Below are 20,258 nucleotides of genomic sequence, written 5' to 3'. Positions count from 1 at the left end.
AGTTGCTGTTGAAAGGTGAAGTTATTACTTTGCTCATTCTACTCAAGAGGAGTTCCTTTTATCTATCCCTTTCCCCCCCCTCTCTTTTTCTTCCTTTATTTTTCCTGCTTATTTTAATTTCATTAGGCATTTGAAATTTCTGGTGACATTAACCTTTATAAATGTGATTTCTGTTACTAATATTTTAGTGTATTCTGCTTTAATAGGGACTCAGAAGCTCACCAAGGAATATGTCAAACGTTTTTTTTTTTTTGCTCATTGCAAATGCTTCTGGGCAAATTAATGAGTTTAACACAATTATGCAGCTGTAAAGCAGATATAAACTGCTTAAGGGGTCTCAGAACATAATTGGCACAACTTAGGTGTCTAGGCATCAGTCTCTCATGCACTTGAGGTACCGCTGAGATTCTAAGACATCTGCATGAAGTGACAGATATGACACAGGACCTTTAGAAATCTGACCTTTTCTGGAGTGGCAGCTCTAAGCTTGGCAGGATACCCTGGGGCATCTAAAATGTTACTAGTCTCACATACAGAACCAGCTGAATTCCACCCCAGATCTTTTGTTTCATCTTAACATGCTGTAACACTTTGATGTGCAGTGTTTGCAGAGTCATGCACCAAAACTTTGATTTTGGGAAACACTCTTGTGCTTTACCTAAGAGCTGGGGTTATCTGAAAAGCTCCTGTTTGCTTTAAGTGTGATTTTTTTTTTTTTGCTAGTGGTCTCTGTGGTTTATATATGTACATTACCTCAAACATTGCCGGGGAAGAGACACAATAGTGCAAGCTTTCTAAAAAAAAAAAACCCAACCCTTAGGATTGATTTTTTCCAAATTCCTATTGTCTACACAGTTAGGCATAATGAACTTCAGTATCTTTATTGCTTTCCAGTTAAGTAAGAAATTAAATAGTGACTCCTGTTTTGGAAAATGAGTAAGTACCTGCATTGCTTTTATAAACTGTCTTAAGTCTGTGCTGCTAAATGTCTTATTGGAGGAGTGGGGAGAAAAACCTTCCTCTAGTTGTTCTTTTTTAAAAAGTGCATGCATGAATTATTTTTTAAGAGAAGAAAATAAGTTACTAATAAGTAGAAAGTAAAGGAAATAAGATAGGAATAACTGAAAAAGGGTCACTTTAAGCTTCCTGCTGATTCAATACAAGATCAGCAATTAGATAGCGATTAGGTGATAGATGTCTTTCTGATACACTCTGGAAATTCAACATTTTTCTGTGGTCATCTTGGTCAATCTACTCCAGCACACCTTGTATTTATGAAAGTTTGCTTTCCAAATTTTTAGTGCAATTAAACACTTCACCTCTATTATTAAATTTGTAGTTCCTTCTTATTTCAGACAACCTTTTCTTTAAAGGCTAGTAGGCCTCTTAATGACTCTTTCCCCTTACTAGACTAAATAAATCCATTTTCCCCCCATAAACAACATTTTCAAGACCTCTTGTTCTTTCTCTTGTCTCTCGTCTTGACTCTTAGTCACTTCACAGTTTCCTTGCAGTTTTCAACTGGAAACTCATTTGCAGCTAAGTATTTCAAGCTGTAATTTCCTACCGTCAAGTACCTTCCCTTCCTTTTTGTTTCTTATATTGTCCCTAACCACCAGCCCTCCAAAAGTATCTCACTGGATGTTGTGTAAATGCCTACAGAAAGTTCATGAGAAGACTTGTTTTAATTGCACTTGGGGATATTATTGGGAAAGGAAAAAAGAAATAGGAAGCAACACCTTCAAAGTCTGATTATGACTGAAATAATCCCCTGATGATGTAATCTGCAACCTTCTTTTGTGCTTCATAGTGAAAATATAATTTCTTTTGCTAAAGCTGGAGAAATCATAGAATCTTCTCAATGATACAGTATTGAACAACTAGCATGTGAATGTAGTGCTGAAACTCAGCAGAGAATTATTTTAGAGAGTTTAAAAAAATCACAATTATACAAGTGTTTAAAAAAAATGAAGGCAATAAAACACTTTAATCAAGCCTAGTGCTGTGCAAATCATGACAAAAATTAGCTGAGCAAAAAAATTAGTTTTCCTTTGGACTCTTTTACTTCCTTCCCTTCAGATAATAATGACAAAGTCAGTTTGTGCTACTTTACAGTCATTATTTCTTTTTGTTGGTCTAGATGCAAGAGAGGGCTTCCAGCTGAAAATGATGCTTTGCTTTAGGTGATAAGTAGAATCTTTCTGCCTTGCTTCCAGTTTCATTTCTAATAATTCAATGGGAGAGTGTTAGTTGTGTTGCTCTAGAGCAAATGACACTCAGACTTGACAGTCCCATATAAGGTGTATATCCTCTCCACCCCATGCCTCTCCTGAAACACCAAATCAAAACCCAAACCTACCTTGAACTATAAAAGCCAGAAATATTTCCCTTTTGGTGCTTCAGTCATGCACATTAAATATTTCCTAGTGGTACTGCTGAATTCATTTCCTTTGTGGTCCTTTACTTCTAATAATAGAAAACAAGTAAAAGGAATGGCAGAGTTTCATTTCTGATAGACTTCATAAATTCGTAGAATCACAGAATGCTTTGGGTTGGAAGAGACCTTAAGGATCATCTTGTTCCAACCCCCTGACCACGGGCAGGGACACCTTCTGCCAGGAAGGTTGGTCAAAGCCCCGTCTAACCTAGCCTTGAACACTTCCAGGGATAAGGCACCCACAGCTTCTCTGGGCAGCCTGTGTCAGTGTCTCACCACCCTCAGAGTAAAGAATTTCCTCCTTATATCTAAACTAAACCTGCCCTCTGTCAGTACAAAGCCATTGCCTCTTGTCCTATCAGTACACGTCCTTGTAAAAAATCCCTCTCCAACTTTCTTGGTGATCTTGGAGATCTTTGACGTCTGCTCCATCCCAAACCATTCTATGATTCCATGAAGAACACCTCCAGATTAATGACAAATATTTCAGAGTGGCTTCTAGAATATTAAGGCAGAGGCTGCAATTTCTATTCCCATTATGTTTGAGAGTGCAGAGGGGGAGGGAAAGGTCAGACAGACTTTTTGCAATTGCAACTTTGGTAGCTATAGCTTCTGCTTTAGGCATTATCTTCTTAGTATTGGCTTGGTGTGTAGAGATATGTGTGTCCTTGCATGGGATCAAGCTTGCATGATTGATTAAAAAAGAACCAGTTCAGTTCATCCAGCAGCACTCACCGCCCTCTGGCATTTAATTATGTAGCTCTGCTAACTATATTAAGGAAGCTTTTTATTTTTTCTATTTTTTTCACATGCTTTTCACAAGGCTACTACATCTTTATTGGCTACATTGAATATGTGTCAATGGAGTTGTTTTTCATGCTGCATGAGTGCGCTGATGCTGTGAATATGCTTTTGGCAACTCTAAAATAGCAGTAACATCAGTGCAATAGAAGAGGAACAGTTCAGGACAGGCAAGTGAGAGAGAGCAGCTACCACATAGCCTCATATAATAGTGTTAATAATGGATTAGAATCCTCTCTGAGGCTCTGACGGCATATAAAAATGATAACGAGTTTTGTGTCATATGCATGACGTAAACTCAGTCCGAGGTTGCACAATTAATAGCATTAAGTACCATAAAATACAGCAAAATTAATGATTTATGGTACAGAATACTGCTGTAAGCAGAAAACAAAATGCTTTCATGAGGCTTTGAATACAGATGTGTAAGGGAAACGGATTAAATATATTATAGGTGTTTTTCATTTTAAAGTGAGAAAAAAGTTATCAGAAGACTGGGGTTAAAAATGAACTATCTAGTGGTAAATAACTCAGCCTTGATGAATCACAGAGGAAGTGTACCTAGTGTAAAAGCAGCATCTCATGAGGTTTTGTGCCCACATTACCAAAAAAGGTGTTCCTTGGATGGGCATAAAGGGAAAACCCAGCAGTCAAGCCAACTGAAGTGGCCATCTCTTCTTACTATTTTTAAATGGAGACAAACTTTGGAAGAGCGTCTACTGAAGAAGCACAAAACTAGATTGAACTGTTTTCAGGTAATGTGTCAGTTGCAGAATACCTTGGCTGCTGTAAGTAATATGATTAAACATGATTGGCAATTGCATATGGTTGTGTCTAAGAGATTAACATTAGATATGCCTGTCATATATCGTTCCTAATTTGCAATAATTTTTTTGAAACTTGTTATGAATATGTTTTCGGAATTTTTGTTAATGCTCAGCCAAGAATATGACGCTTTAAAAGGCTAAGTCAGTTCTCACTGATGCTTTACGAAGTGTCAGAATGTATAATTTAGTAGGTTTTGCTGAAAATCAGGGAGTCTTTGCAACATCTCAGATGAGAGTACTGAAATAAGGGATAATTCATTTTGAGTATCAATATGGCTATATGAATTCCGTAGTGAATATAATGACTGTTACGTAGTATTATGCATCAAAGATTACAAATGAAGTCTTATTTCCTCTGCATTATATTTTTTTCTCCATATTTGATTAAAAGCAAATTGAAAATAAATTCTTTGCAATAAACACAGCAATTTTTAAAGAAGAATATTGACATTTGCTGTAATGTCTGCAAGATTGTGCAAGTTTTCACCACGCTTCAACTTCATGGTTTGAAATCCCAAATTCAACTCTGTTAATAATAAATACAGGCTTGGAAATGGTAAAAAAATACAATAAAAATGATATCTCCATATGACTTGATAAGAACTTGGTTAAGGTCAAAGTCTTCTGCTGACTTCAGTGCAAGCAGAATTGCAATAATAATCTCTGGAATACATCTGACTGGAAGTGTTAGAGATTAATATAATATGTTGGATATAATGCTATTTATTTCTCTTTTTAGGGTATTTGTGTAGCAAACTTAGTTTCTGCTATTATGTTACTACTCTGATTTAACAAATTTATTCTTATCAATGCTGTTACTCGTAGATGGGCGTTTATAATTAATGTATATATAGACATCTTTTTCTAAGTTAACCTTTGGAGCAGAAATCCTTTTAAACTTCAGAAGACAAAACTTAACTGTGCAAAAGAGCATAAATCATTTTTTAATGAGGACTAGGTTATATTATGGTTCTGGTAGCAGTGCTTGAGCGATAATAGGAAATGGGTCATAACAATCATTCACAATTCCATTCTTTTCAGAAGTTTCCTTTTTAAATGCACTGAAGGCTGTAAGAGAGGATTATTTTAAAGAATTCTTGTACTGTTCATTTTCATAATAACCACTTACAGAATGGACTGCTTTGTACTCATTTTCTTGCACCTCTCTTGGAATGTAAAATCCCAAAGTAAAAAAAAAAAAAAAAAAGTAGGATATACTTTAAAATGTACTTGTCGTGTTGTCAAGAACTGAAACATAATTATTTTAAAATTCTCCATAGCACACATGACTTTGATTAAACAAATATGTAAATTTATGTAAATTCGTAATCTTTCCAACATTAGTATGTGGTAGTAGAAGGCAAAATTTCTAAAGGAAGCAACTTTTTGTAAATCTAAAATAGAGAGATTTAATATATTATCATGCTTAACGTGGAAAATTTTACAGATATTTGAATACAAATAGATTTGCCATTACAATATAAACAAGGTGATGCTTATGATTTATTTTCATGTTACAGTATGTATGAAGGGATTTGCAAGATCTGTGTAGCGGCTTGGTATTGACTTTGAGTTTAGGGATTCTTGGGGAGGGGGAGGTGCAAAATACATTTGGTTCATATATTGCTTCATTTGAGTTTGGAGTTGATAGTCAAGAATTATATTTATTAGGTGATCATAAAGTGCTGATACATCTAGCAAAGAAACTCTGTGCGATTAATTGCAAAAGGATCTTAAAAGACTGTGAGATAAAATGGCTGATGAAATTTGGAATGAATGATTGTAAATCTGTGCATGTCTTGGTGGAGACTGAATGAACACTTTTAATAACATGGGCTCTGGATACCCAAGACAGAGATCTTAGTTATGGTTATTCCCAGATATGATTACCACAGCTAAAAAAAAACCCAAACAAACCACAAAACAAACAAACAAAATTCCAAACCTCAAAGCCCTGCTCCTATCCTAGAAATTATTAGGAAAAGCACAGAGCAGAGAAGAAGACCAATATGACCAGAAATGAAGAGAACAGGAACAGAATTTTAGGCAGGAGTTACCCTTTTAATGGGACAATGTTTAGAGGAAATACGAGTGTGGGGTATTTTCCCCCCTTGAAACAAAAGCCGAGGAGATGCAGTAGATGGGATATCTTGACAGCAGCATGGACATCATGGGGCCACATCTTCAGCATAATTCAAAATGTCTCTGACCTTGGTAAATCAGTCAAGAACATCCTCACATACAACAGCCAGAGCAGAGTCCTGCCCAGGCTAGAACTATTAAGATACTCCATCGAAGTGTCTCTGGCAGAGAGGGGCAGTGACAGAGGCACACACTTAGAGCAGCTGTGTTGTGTGGATAAGCTTAAGGGGCCAGGCGGTGGAACAGGGAGGCTGCACCACACCGGAGTGAAGAGGGAGGTGCCGATCTCTTCACCCTGGCATCCAGCAACAATCCAGTATAATTTGCTTTAACTTTTGGTCAGCCCTGAAGTGGTCTAGATCAGTTGGACTAGATCCCTGTAGGTCCCTTCCAGCTGAACATTATTTTGTTCTGTTCTATTCTGGGCATTCCCAGACTGCTCAGGCTTGAGGAAGGCTCCATTCCCAAAGTCTGTGTTAGTGCAAATTAGGGAATTGCAGTAGTGACCTTCCTCTACTCTCCTTTCTGCTCATACAGGAGAGTAGGATATAAACTCCTACAGTAGGAGCACACCCAGCAATTGAAACTGGCTGGGAATTTTCCTTTGTGCTCTTCTGGCTACTTTGGGACATGGGATACTGTGTAGATGACCACTTGGTCTAGTCAGTGTTGCTGGTATTATACTTGGTTGGGAGGTAATATCTCTGACAGGTTGTTGAGGTTTCTTGATTTTCTACTGGTTTTGGTTGGGGCAGAGTTAATTTTCTTCATAGTAGCTGGTGCTGTGTTTTGGACTTGTAATGAAAAGAGTGTTTACAACATTGGGATATTTTTGTTGTTGCTGTGCATTTCTCACACAGAATTGAGGTTTTCCTGCTCCTCAAAGTGCCCTGCCATAGAATAGGCTGTAGATGCGCAAGAAGTTATGAGGGGACAGAGCCAGGACAGCCAGATCCCAGCTAACTCATTCCATCCCATAAGCTGTTGTGCTAAGCAATAAAATTTGGGGGAAGAAGGAAGGGGGGACATTTGGAATTATGGCATTTGTCACCACTACACATGAGGCAGCCCTGCTGTCTTGGGGATGACCAAACACCTGTCTGCCATGAGAAGTGGGAATCAATTCCTTGTTTTGCTTTTGCTTTGCTTGTGTGAGACTTTACCTATTTAACTGTCTTTATCTTGACCCATGAATTTTGTCACTTCTACTCTTCCCATTCTCTCCTTCGTCCCACTGGGAGGCAGTGAGCAGCTGTGTGCTGCTTAGCTACCTACTGGGGTTAAACCACAAGAGGTTTTTAGAAAACTATGGATTACATAGTAAGTTATAATACCTGAGAATGGAAAATTAAGTTTATTCCAGTTTAAGTAATTTTTTTATTAAAACTTTTATTTTTCAGTTTGCAGTAGGTTTTGAAGAGCCTGAGAGAAGCAAAACATAAGGAGGAAAAATGGAGAAAATGTCAGGTGATAAAAGAAACAGGGAGACATAAACAGGCTCATCATGCCTTAGAGAAGGAATGCATACAGTCAATACCAGCCCTTTCTAAAGATTTCTACTTCAGACTTGTTTGGGGAAGATCATATTGTGGTAGGTGATTTGATGTATTGCTTTGGGAACCTTGGTTAAAGAGCAATGAATCAGATGGTAAATGCGCAGTGAAGTTCAGTCTACAATTGGAAGGGCCACTTTCCTCTGCTTGTCATGCCTTGTGGCCTTGAATTAGCACCTGGGACTCATGAAACAACACAAATGGTTTCTGTAATATCTCACTAACCTTAGTTCAGCCTGGAAACAGCCTTAGTATCATAAAACCATAGAATGGGTTGGGCTGGAAGGGACCTTAAAGATCATCTAGTTCCAACCTCCCTGCCATGGGCAGGGACACCTTCCCCTAGACCAGATTGCTCAAAGCCCTGTCCAGCATGGCCTTGAAGCCTTTTAGGTGTCGTCTTCCCATTCTTTTTTTTTTTTTTTTTTTTTTTGCCTCTGAGCAAGATAAATTGGTCTCATATTGGCAGTCAAATAAGACTGATAATATTAATTGTGCTTCAGAATGGGTTTAAAGCCCTTCTCACCTTTTTCTATATGCCTTTATTGCCATGCATGTTCAGTATCTGATGTTTGAATATCTTTGAAGTTGGAGAACCCTTGCAAGTCCTTCATTAACTAAATTATGTCTCTGCTGAACCCTTTTACTGATGAACCAGTTTCTTCATTCACAGGTGCTATCATGGTAGTAGCAATTTGGAGTTCAAGTTCACATGTGCTCTGTACGTGTCATATTTTGTGTTCACTTTTCTAGTCTTTAGCTGGCCTGAGGGATCATTATTCCCCATGGAGAGTGTCACACGTTTTGTGTCCACTTAACTGTCTGCTGTAAATATTTTGCATGATGTAATTTTAAGAGAGAGGGGGAATTAAATATTTTCCTTTGCATGTAGGTTGCAGGCAGCTTGCTGTGCCACCAGTTGTGTACAAAAGTCTTTGCTGTTTTGATGCTGCTACATGGGGTTATGCTTGAATGCAGAAAAATGTAGTAGGTATTTTCTTCTAGCTATTGCAGTTTGTTGAACACTAGTGTCCCTTACAATGGAATTGAATAGAATAAAAAATGTATTCAATTCCTTCATGCAATTTTACTCTAAGATAGGGAAGGAAAACAACTATCTCTAATTGTTAACTGCATAAATCTTTCATGGCCAAAACAAACCCTTGAGCAAAGAAATATAGTCTTCCTTCCCCTTCTTCCTGAGTCTTCCTCTGCTATCATTGTCTTTGTCTTGCCTTCCAGTGTTGTTTTTTGAAGTGCCAAAGTAGTGCGTTTCAAAGGAAAAGAACAAGAGACAATAAAAGGTTTCTGTTGTTTCACACATATAAAGCAGTTGTCTTCTGCAGTCTGCAAGTCCCTTAATAACCAGTCTTAATCTACTAAATTGAGACAATTATTCATATAGATATTTCTGGGCTACTTCTGTACTAAATGAATACGTCAGTGTTACAATGGACCTATGTTAACACCACTAAGAATGAAGTGAGACATTGTGTAATTGAGAAAAGTGTGCACCGAGCGATTTTCTAAATACATATGTTCCCCTACCACTTGATCACATACAAGTTGCTGGTGGACTTTAAGAATTGATTCTTGAAAACCCTGTCCTTTTAGGGTGCAAGAGTTCCACTGAAGAGATCAAAAGGGATAGAGGTGGAGAACAGTGTGTTTGATCTCATGAATCTCTTCTCTAGTATATGACTGCAGCCTGACTTGTGAAAGACAAATTTAGCTTATAAGATTATTAGGTTTAATAAAATCCAAAACAGGGAAATATTCCCGGACTGGAAAGAAAACACAATATAATTTTGCACAAGCTTCGGAATATCAATAACCAGTAGATGGGACTACTGTGAATTGAACTGGAAACCATCTTTTAGGATCCCGTCACTGTGGTAGATAAGCACCACATAAAATGTAGCTTTAATATTTGAAACCTAGAAACACTGCAGCTCAAAGAGGTTTTATTAAGAAAGCTGGAGTATTGCTTTGCTAGCTCACTTGAAAGGAGTTTAGAGATGCTTTTCATAATTATACTGTTCACATTAAAAGTAAAATTAGCCTGTAAAATACTCAGAAGAGACATTTGGAACTTAATAGTCAATGTCTATTAATCCCAAAGAATGTCTTGCTGGACGTTCTGGTCTTGTGTGAGCTATGGTAGAAGCAGAGCTGGTATTTACTTCAAAGTTTCTCACATATGTCTTCTTCAGCACACAGTTTTCAGTGTCTGAAACTGGAACAAATATGACGCCAAACTGTTGTATGATGCCAGAAAGTGTAAACTGAAGGAGGAGTTCCTACTAAGGAGAGCAAAAACAATCACAGAGATGTACTAAAGTAGAAAGCAGTCACTGTCTTGCTTCTCACTACCCCACCCCTGCTGGATAAGAGATGCCTCTTTCCTTCCAACACAGAATAAAACTCTAGAGCAAACCCTGAAAACTTTTTTGGAATACAATTATTCAATAAATATGAGCAGGATGTGAGGATGAAGTAATGGGAATGAACATGACTGTCTTTGCTCTTGTAGAGCTTCCTTGGAGTTGTTTTTATCATTTGCCATATTTCAGGTAGTTTCCATGGAGAAGGAAATGGGCTCACAAACCATTAATTTTGGTGGACATAAATAGTGCTGTAGGAATGATGCAGATGTGTAGGATTCCTAAATATTGCCTTGTAAATGCATTTTATAAAAGAATTTCAGGGATTGGAAGCAAGTTATAGGCTATATTCACTGGAATTTGCATGTTGTGTTAGTGTTTTGCTCATTGAGATAGTTTTACAAATCTGTTTTGTTTGCTGTAGTCAGATTATGTTAACCAAAATAGGTCTGTGAGCACACTGCAGTGTGTTTTTAGGTAAAAGTAGTATATTTCACTGCCATAGTATGTGTATACTTTCTGAGGGTGGGATTAATGCTCTTGAATTATATTTTTTTCCTGAAACTTCAACAGTTACAACAGTTAAAGTCTTAGATTTTGCACTCAAGAAGCGGAAATGTTTGTTGTTAAAAAGACAATGAAACTAATAAAGCTGTAGTAACTCATCCTTCTGATTCCTAACCACGAGAGTTTGTTTGTACTGTTTATATAATGAGTATAACCATTATAATGTTTATACCATCAGGGCACAAACCATGTGCCATCTCGTGGCTTCTGTAGTCACTGCACTTGGTTTGACATGACAAGTGTTGGCCGAAATATTTTTCATGCCCTTTCTTTTCAACTTGCACACGAGCCCTGGCTGAGAGAAGAAGTGGGAAATGGGACTCTTTCTAGAGAGAAATAACATTGTAGGCCACTGAAAATGTTTTGAGATGAAGCATAGAAATTGGGGGATTTCTTTTCTCTCTTCACCCCATCTTCCCACCAGATTATGTCATCCTTGAAGCAATTTGCTCTAATTGTTCATCACTCATCTAAATGTAATGCTCTTTGCAATGGTGAAGTCAGCTCCCACTTTTGTATTCTACTTCCATTTTGTAATTAAAACAATTAACACTGGCTACTGTGTCTTTTCAATAGAATCTTCTAGTAGTGTATAACCAGAAGGTCACAACTTAACAGGGCCCATTGTTTTACTTGGCTAGCTCCAATATAGACTATCAAATATTTAACTTTTTATTCCAACAATAAAACAACAATCAGGTTTTACCTGGATTATGATGAAAGGCAACATAGTAGCACCCTCTCCCAAAAAAAACAAAAAAAACAAAAAAACAAAAAAACAAAACAAAAAAAAAAACCAAAAAAAACAAAAAAAAACCAAAAAAAAACCTCAACAACAAAAACAAACCAACAAATTATTATTTTGAAGCCCTAGGTCATGTCTTTAAGAATATTTTTATCCTCCTTGTGATTAATTTTGTGGCATATGTTAGCAGTTTACCTATGCAAAGCTTTGAAGTAGAATCTTTCACAGAGAAGTCAAATGTTTTTCAACAGAAACATGGAATTATAGCCAGTAAGTCTCTGGAGCAGTGGAGCCCTAGCAGCAGCAAATATGGAAAGTAATGGGGCATTTGTGTGAGCAAGGCTTAACTGACAGATCAATTCATGTGCTAAAGAACACACCACACCACTTTCTGCAGAGAACCCGCTGTTTCCAGAAGAAAGGGGGAGAGGAGAGGGCTCCCTTTGCTGTGATACCATCTGCAGTAGGAGTACTGCAGAGAGCACAGACAGAAGTAACAGTTCAAAAAGCAAAACAGGATGGTAGATGGATTGGAGGAAGCAAGACATGTGCAAGCATTTGCTTGGCAGGTTTATGATGGAACTGTGGCAGGTTACAGAGATGTCATAGTTCCAAGACTCCATGCAGCAAGTTTATAGTCTTATTGCTTGAAATAATAGAATTATACAAATATAATGGAAATATATAGATATAGATATATACACACAAAATGTTGAATGAGAACTGAAGATCTATATACATTCATGCTTCTGACAACAATCCTGTTATTTTGGATCAGAAGTGTACAATAGGAGGATAAAGAAATGTTTTCTCTCTGTCTACACAAATACTTTTTAGAACTCTGTCTCCTATGTGAAGAAAAAGCATGTTTCCAGTCATTCAAACTATTGTGCAAGCACTGGCCAAGTCAGAGCATATTTGAATCTATCTTGGTTTCAGCCAGAATTTTTCACTGAAATTCCTTGACTCCATCTGATGATTTGACACCTTTGTGTGACTCATCCGGTTAAATTTCTTTTGTATGTGCTTCAAATCAGATATCACTTCATTACTGCTAAACAAGATGGTTGTGATCCTTTAGATATTAATCTTGAAAAAACAGCAGCATGATTTGGCCTCTATGAACAAATGCAATTTCTCTTTAAACTCTGCATTGAATTGAAACAAAGAGATTGCAACACATGCTTCAGTGTGATACTTAATATTTGAAAAAATTGTTCTGTTCCAGTGGTCACAATTTAGCTATGAAATTTTAAAAGGGAGTCACACAACCACTGGGCAACAGAAAGGCGAACTTGCTTTTACAAAAAGCTCAAAAGTACAAAATGCAAAATATTGTATGAAAAAATATTGATGAAGAATTGTAAAGTACTTGAGATGCAGTTCAGGAGTTTGTAGTCCAGATCAGCCCTCAGAAACTGGAAAGATAGCAAAAGGACAAATATCTCTGTTAGTACAAATATTGGAGGAAGACAAAAAAACACAACAAAACAAAAAGCAGCAATCTATAAAAATATAGACATGAATGTATAAAGGTTTCAGGCTCATATATTGGTATTTAAGCTTCACAGCATATATATGCAGTCATTTAGATTTTAGAGCCCCCCTCAGAAGGACTCCAGTCCACATCCCTGCTCAAAGATGAGTCAATTTTGATTTCATAGGCAGTTGTTGTGGACTTTGTCCAGCCTGGTCTTGGAAATCTCCAAGGACGGAGACTACACAGCCTCTCTGGCCATCTTGTTCCAATGTTTACATTCCTGTAGTTGCTGACAGGATGACAGCTGTGTGATTTTAATTCAGATTTTTTTTCTTACAAATTTGATTCTCCAGTTTTGTCCAATTGGCCATAGTTGAGCCCAGAAAAGAAAAACAAACTTTTGTGAGATTGATATTGAAAAAATATCTTCAAAAAGGCATCACTACTCTGCCGTTTTACATATCCCATTTATTTTATTGAGTTTATCTTTAGGTCACTTACTGTCCTTATTATCTTTTCTAATTTATTTAGCAATATTTTTCTCTCTGTTGTTAATAACTGGGAATTGATTTCACCCTTCCTTGCCCCAACTTACAGTGCTTTATTTAATGTATATTAAATTACTATGTACCCTTTTTTCTGAAGATGCTATGTAAATGCAATTTATATTTAGCTCTTTTTGCACACTTTCCTTTCTTTTCAACCACATGCTCTCAGCAGTTAACTTCCAAAACCCTTCATTCTTGGATCAAATCTTGCAGGCTGTGAAGGAACAAGTAACGAATATCCTAAATTTTAGAAAACTTGTTGAAGCCAAGTGAGAAAATGTAGGAAACAAATTAGTAATTACCCAGTTTATTACTGAGAAAACATTTAAGAATGTGATAGGGGTCTCTAAATTTCTTAAATGTTTTTGAAAATATTTCTCTTCCTATAGCAGGTTTAGCAGTGTAACAGGAAATCATAATTCAAGGCCAAGTTACTATATTGAAAACTGCAAGTTGATCTTGCTTAACTTTTAATCCTTTTTTCCTTTTAGAGTGTGTGATTTTTGTAGTGCTCTTTAGTCTGTACAGTGACCTTTTCAAGTATGCAATCACTTGCAAATTTATTTTAATAATGTATCTGTTTTGGTCCTGGCTGATTGGCTGTACAATCACTGAACATTAACAAAGGGGACACAAGCTGGCATATGCAGGTAGTTATATATAAAATTAGATAAATGAAATTGTTGTATTTTCAATGTTATGGAAAAAATACTGTGTATTCATTAAAACTCTTTCAGGAGGCTGATAGACTAGTATGAATCTTAAATATTCACATATTTTGTTGACACTTAGGAGTAACACTAAAGGACTTTTCAGAAGAGAGAGGTAAAAAACCAGGGGACTCATTAAAGTCACTTCTAAAAGAAATTTATAGCAAAGATACTGTTATTTACTAAAACCATATAGGAAAGTGTCAGGGTTTATACTTTCAATGATTTGAAACAGCTTCTAATTAATCATTCTATTTGATCAGTACTTTTGCAAAATTTATTCAGATTTGTTGTATCCATTATTTTGAGTACTACTTCAAGGCTGGCTTTTTAAATGTATTTGGTCAGAAAAAGTTCAAAAGGAATTTAAGAATTGCTATATTAGCATTAAAAATAATGAAAGTTGTATTTAAATAAGGTTAATTTAAATGTAAATGCACTTAGTGTAAATTGAAATGCTAATAATGTGCTGTAATTCATTGACTGGGATCAAAAGAATTTAAAAATTACATTTGCATCAGGTGTTAACTATTTAACAGTAAGAAAAAAACCACTTAATTTGAAAAGTCTAGTCTTCAAAGTGTTCTTAAATTTCTTTTGTGTAAAAAGCTTACTTGATATCACGGAGAAACCTAATTTATGTTCTACAAGTGCAGTTGATGAAATTTTCCAATTTGATTTTGTAGCTCTTGACTCTGTCGACAAGTAACTCTCAGAATTCTAAAAAAAATGAAAAAAAAAGCCCAACATGGAACTGGTAAAAAACCACCCACAGATCTGATAAAGCCTACTACTTTTATAATTGCTTGATTCTACCTGTCCAAAGCTCCATATCACTTGTAGGGGGGGACAGCATTCCATTGAGCTGTTTCTTTCCTCTCCTCTCTCTCCTGCTACTGGAGATAGAGTTGGGAATGCTTGCTATTACTGGCATAAGGAATCTTGCTGGAAGCTGGAGGGACTGGTGTATTGGAGTATGTTATCAGACGCTCGGCATCCCTGTGGGCTTCAGGTGCTGCATGCAGGGTCACTGTCCATACGATATTACTGCACCTTGTGAGGATTTTGCTGTAGAAGGGCTCTGCTATGAGAGAGAGTGAATTTGACTGAAGCTACGTCTTGGCCTCATTAACTGTGTCTCAAAGAATTGGGAAACAGCCCAAAGTAGCTCCTGCAGAGTGCTTGGCTCCATACAAGAACGACGTCATGCCACCTTCCCTGTGCCCTTCTGCAGTTTGCCCTTGGAAGTGGGGTTTAGCCTGGATGCACAAAGGCACTCAGGGCAGAATGACAGAGCGAGGCAGTGGCAGGCAATTATTGTGCTTCAGATTTCAGCAATAACTCCTTTTAACGATGCCTGAGCTATGTAGGAAATCTCTGAGGCACAACACAGACTTTCATCTCTTGTTCTATATTAATTGAAGTTCAGCTCTTAACATCTACTACTGCAGAGACTTCTCCAGTACAGACTGACTAAATGAAATGGCTCTTTGTTTGGAAACCCATATGCCCTTATTTATTGTTTTCGTTTGGTACTAACAGCACAATAAATTGAAATCTGATGTTGTCATTAAGAGTATTCAGTAGGGGGGAAAATTATCATCAGTCAAGTCTACCAGTTAAGATAGCATGGGCTCATCTGTTTATCTTAGAATGAGTTACATGGTTACCCTTCTGCTCAATGTCCCTGACCAGCTGGAGCTCACGGAGCTCCACCTGGGGATGAGTGAGGAGGAGACCATGAGCTTATGGGTCAGGATTAAAGGGAGGGCAGGGACAGGTGACATCATAGTGGGGGTCTGCTACAGGCCACCCAAACAGGAATACAAAGCAGATGAGTCTCTACAGACAGTGGATCAGTCTCAGATTCACAGGCCCTGGTCCTCATGGGGGGCTTCAAACACTGATATCTGTTGGAGGAGCAACAGCAGGGCGTTACCACCATTCCAGGAAATTTCTGGAATGCATTAATGGCAACTTCCTTCTCCAAGTGGAAGATGAACCAATGAGGACAGGTGCTGTTCTGAACCGCTGTGGAAAGCTGGGGAATATGAAGCTCAAGGTCAGCCTGGGCTGCAGTGACCAGGAAACAGAGGAGTTCAAGAACCTTGAATGAGGAGGACACACAGCAAGCTCACTACCCTGGACTTCAGGAGAGCAGGCTTTGGTCTCCTCAGGGTCCTGCTTGGTAACATACCCTGGGATAAAGCCCTGGAGAGAGGAGGGGCCCAAGAGAGCTGGTTGATACTCAAGGATCACTTCCTCCAAGTTCAGGAGTGATGCATCCCAACAAACATGAAGTCAGGCACAAATGCCTGGGGGTCTGAATGGATGAACAAGGAGTTCTGGGGCAAACTGAAACCAAAAAAGAATCCTACAGAGGGTAGCAGCAGGAACAGGTAGCCTGGGAGGAATACAGAGAGGCTGTCCAAGCAGCCAGGGATGAGGTTAGGAAAGCTAAAGAATTGCCAGAATTCAATCTGGCCAGGGATGCCAAGGGCACAAGAAAAGCTTCTACAGGTACACTGGAGATAAAAGGAAGACTAGGGAAAATGTGGGCTCTCTCCAGAAGGAAATAGGAGACTGGGACACCCAGGATATGGAGAAGACAGAGGTACTCAATGACTTTTTTGCCTCAGACATCACTTCAAGTGCTCTAGCAACACCACCCAAGTGATGTAAGTTGCAGAAGGCAAAGTCCGTGGGACCTGATGAGATGCATCCACAGATTCTGAAGGAAATGGTGGATGAAGCTGCTAAGCCACTCTTCATCATGTTTGAGAAGTCTTGGCAGCCTAGTGAAGTCCCCACTGCTTGGAAAAGGGGAAATACAACCGCTACTTTTAGAAAGGAACAAAAGGAAGAGCTGGGGAACTGCATGCTGCTCAGTCTCACCTCTGTGCCTGGCAACGGAGCAGTCGGGTATTGCTGTTTTCATGTGAACCACTCGCCTCTTTCTTCCACCCCGTCATGTTACTGTTAATTTTCTTTTCCTGTTGCTATTTCCAGCAAATTGTTCTTTTCTCAACCTGTGATCTTTACCTTTTTGTGCTTCCAGTTCTCTTCTCCATCCTGCCGCAGGCAGAAGGGGAGACGGGGAGCAAGCAAGCAGCACATGGTTTGAAGATTCTCAGCAGGGGCACTAAATTAGGGAGTACTATTCCTAAACTATGGCAGCTGGGGTCAACAGCTCTATGTCCAAATGGAGAGCAGTGATGAGTGGTGCTCCTCAGGGGCTGGCATTGGGATCAATGCTGTGTAACATCTTTGTGGGTGACACGGACAATGGGACTGAGGGCACCCTCAGCAAAGCTGTTAACAACACCAGGTTGAGTGGTGTGGTCAACACACTGGAGGGAAGGGATGCCATGCAAAGGAAGCTGGACAGACTGGAGAGATGAACCTGTATGAACTTCATGAAGTTCAACAAGGCCAGGTGAAAGGTGTTGCCCATGTATTGGGGGAATTCCAACTATCAATACATGCTGGGAGGAGAACTGGGACTGGGAGCAGTCCTGAGGAGAAGTATTTGGGTGTGCTGGTGGGTGAGCAGCTTAACATGACCCAGCAGGGTGCACGCACAGCCCAGAAATCCAGTCATGTCCTGGGCTGCATTCAGAGCAGCATGGGCAGCAGGGCGAGGGAGAGGACTCTGCATCTCTGCTACACTCTCGTGAGACCCTCACCAGGAGTGCTGTATCCAGGTGTGGGACCCCCACATAAGAAGGATGTGGACGTGTTGGAGCAAGGCTGGAGAAGGCTGTGAGGATTCTCAAATGGCTGGATCCTCTCTCCTGTGAGGATAGCCTAAGACAGTTGAAGTTGTTCATACTGGAAAAGAAAAGGCTCCAGGGAGACTTTACAGCATCTTCCAGTACCAAAAAGGAGCCTATAAGAAAGAGAGGAACAAAGTTTTTGGCAGGGCCTGTTCTGATAAGACAAGGGGTAATGGCTTTAAACAGAAAGAGGGTAGACTTGGATTACGTATTAGGAGGAAATCCTTCATTATCAGGGTGGTGAGGCACTAGAAAGTTTGCCTAGAGAACATGTGGATTCCTGGTAGTGTTCAAGGCCAGGTTGAACAGGCCTCTGATCAGCCTGGTCCAGTGGAAGGTTCCCTGCCCATGGTAGAGGGGTTGGAACTAGATTATGTAGTTAGTCCCCTCCATCCCAAACCATTATAGGATTCTGCGATTCTAAGGGTATTTGATAATGTGTACTTAATGGTAACCATCCTTTGTTTGAAGGTATCCTTCAAAAAAAGTCATATTTTAAAGGCTGTAAAAGGAGTAATGAGTTTTACATTTAATCCATGTTATCTGCTGTTTTCACTATTATGTATTTAATCTCGTTACTTTTAATTTCAACAAGAATATAATAAATGAAAGTCTGTGCTAATTTGGTCAACACTGTCATTAAGATACTTTGGACTGTCACAGGACAAGGATGAGAAGTAAAATCCAAAGTCCTTTAAATTGTGAATCCTGGTTTCTTTAATGAAGCACAAAAATTAATTAGCTTGATTTTGCTAGATGCACTCATAGATGTATTGGTGGCTGGTTTCTCCTTTACAACACCATTCAAACTGTACTTGAAAGTGTCTTGGCTAGCATACCTTCTTTTTAATATCAGCTCTCAGGTGGATGCTGAAGCATTTTGTAGCAGAACTGCTAACTTAATTTTCGTTAAAGAATCTCTTGGTGAAGGTCTGAAAATGTATTTCTCGGTACCTGAAATATCTAAATGAGAGCAAGAAGAAGGAGGAGGCTTGGAAGTGCCTTTCTCTCATGACAAAAATACTTATAATACTAAAAACCCAATAAAAGGTGTCACAATGTCTTAGCCAGGGGAATGGAAGTATGATCAGAAGATTGAGTACTAGAGGCTGAAACAAACAGATGTGGAGAGTGAAGAAGGGAAAGGTGAAGGTGGAAGAGAGCAGAACCAGTTGGAGCAGCTGCAAGGAGGACAAAGGAACCTGTACCTCATGCAGCACTATCTGCAAATCTGAATCAAGTGGATGTAGAAAATAGTCAACATTTCTTTTTGTATTACTCATGCTATAACAAAAAAAAGTTTTATCTAGGAAATGTTTAAGTGTATATCAAGGAAAGACTCTGGTTGAGATAAATTATAGACTTTGTAAAAACCAAAGTTACTTAACTGGAGAAAGTAATTATAATTATTACATCATAGCTATCATAGCTGAGTGTGATATTGTCATGGTTTAACCCCAGTCAGCAGCTCAGCCTCACCCAGCCACTCACTCCCTCCCCTCAGTGGGATCAGGGAGAGAACTGGAAGAGTCAAAGTCAGAAAACTTGTGGGTTGAAACAATGATGGTTTAGCAGATAAATCAAACACTTCTTGTGCAAGCAAAACAAAACAAGGAATTTATGCACTGCTTCCCATGGGCAGGAAGGTGTTCAGTCATCAGCCAGGACAGCAGGGCTCCATCACACATAATGGGAACTTGGGAAGAAAAGCATCATCACTCCAAATGTCGCCCACTTCCTTCTTCTCCCCTGACTTTATCTGCTGAGCATGAAACCCTGTGGTCTGGAACATCCCTGTGGTCAGTTGGGGTCAGCTGTCCTGGCTGTGCCCCCTCCCAACTCCTTGTGCACCCCCGATTGCCTCATTGGTGGGGTCAGTGAGGAGCAGTAAAGGCCTTGGCTCTGTGTGAGCCCTGCTCAGCAATAACAAACCCATCCCTGTGTTATCAACACTGTTTCCAGCACAAATCCAAAACACAGCCCTGTACCAGCTACTATGAAGAAAATTAACTCTAGCCCAGCCAAAACCAGCAAAGGGGGGCAGAACATCTATCACTATTAGAATGGCTTGATTCTGTCTGTACAAATGTTTCTCAGTGTGCAACTTTGAAAAATTTTAAATGTTAAACTAAAATTTTCCATGTTCTGTGTCTGCCTCAGGCTAACTGATCCGACCATTTTTTATCCATAATAATTTAGTCATTTATGGACTGATATTTCTGTATTCCTGACATTCCAGCACTTCTAGAAGAGCCAGATTACTTTCATTAATGGTGGTGCTTTTGAAA

At 38.8% G+C, this 20,258-nt stretch overlaps 1 protein-coding gene across 23 annotated transcripts in view; it reads left to right on the top strand.

Moving 5' to 3' along the window:
* Positions 1 to 20,258, top strand: part of DLG2 (discs large MAGUK scaffold protein 2) — a 998,396-nt gene that overhangs the window by 539,845 nt on the left and 438,293 nt on the right. The window contains exon 1 of one of the 23 annotated variants that reach the window (XM_042024081.1): positions 3,730 to 3,993. The exons of the other annotated variants lie outside the window; for them this stretch is intronic. Coding sequence (XP_041880015.1) covers positions 3,745 to 3,993 — 249 coding nt within the window. The 5' untranslated portion in view covers positions 3,730 to 3,744. Of the gene's footprint in view, positions 1 to 3,729; positions 3,994 to 20,258 lie in introns of those variants that run through there. 23 annotated transcript variants of the gene reach the window in all.

The sequence above is a fragment of the Corvus kubaryi genome, unplaced genomic scaffold (assembly GCF_017639235.1).
Source record: "Corvus kubaryi isolate FWS band 111438036 unplaced genomic scaffold, C.kubaryi_AGA036_p1.0 37260, whole genome shotgun sequence".
Lineage (NCBI taxonomy): Eukaryota > Metazoa > Chordata > Aves > Passeriformes > Corvidae > Corvus > Corvus kubaryi.
Note: the sequence above shows the minus strand (reverse complement) of the source record. Positions and strands in the feature narration are given on the sequence as shown.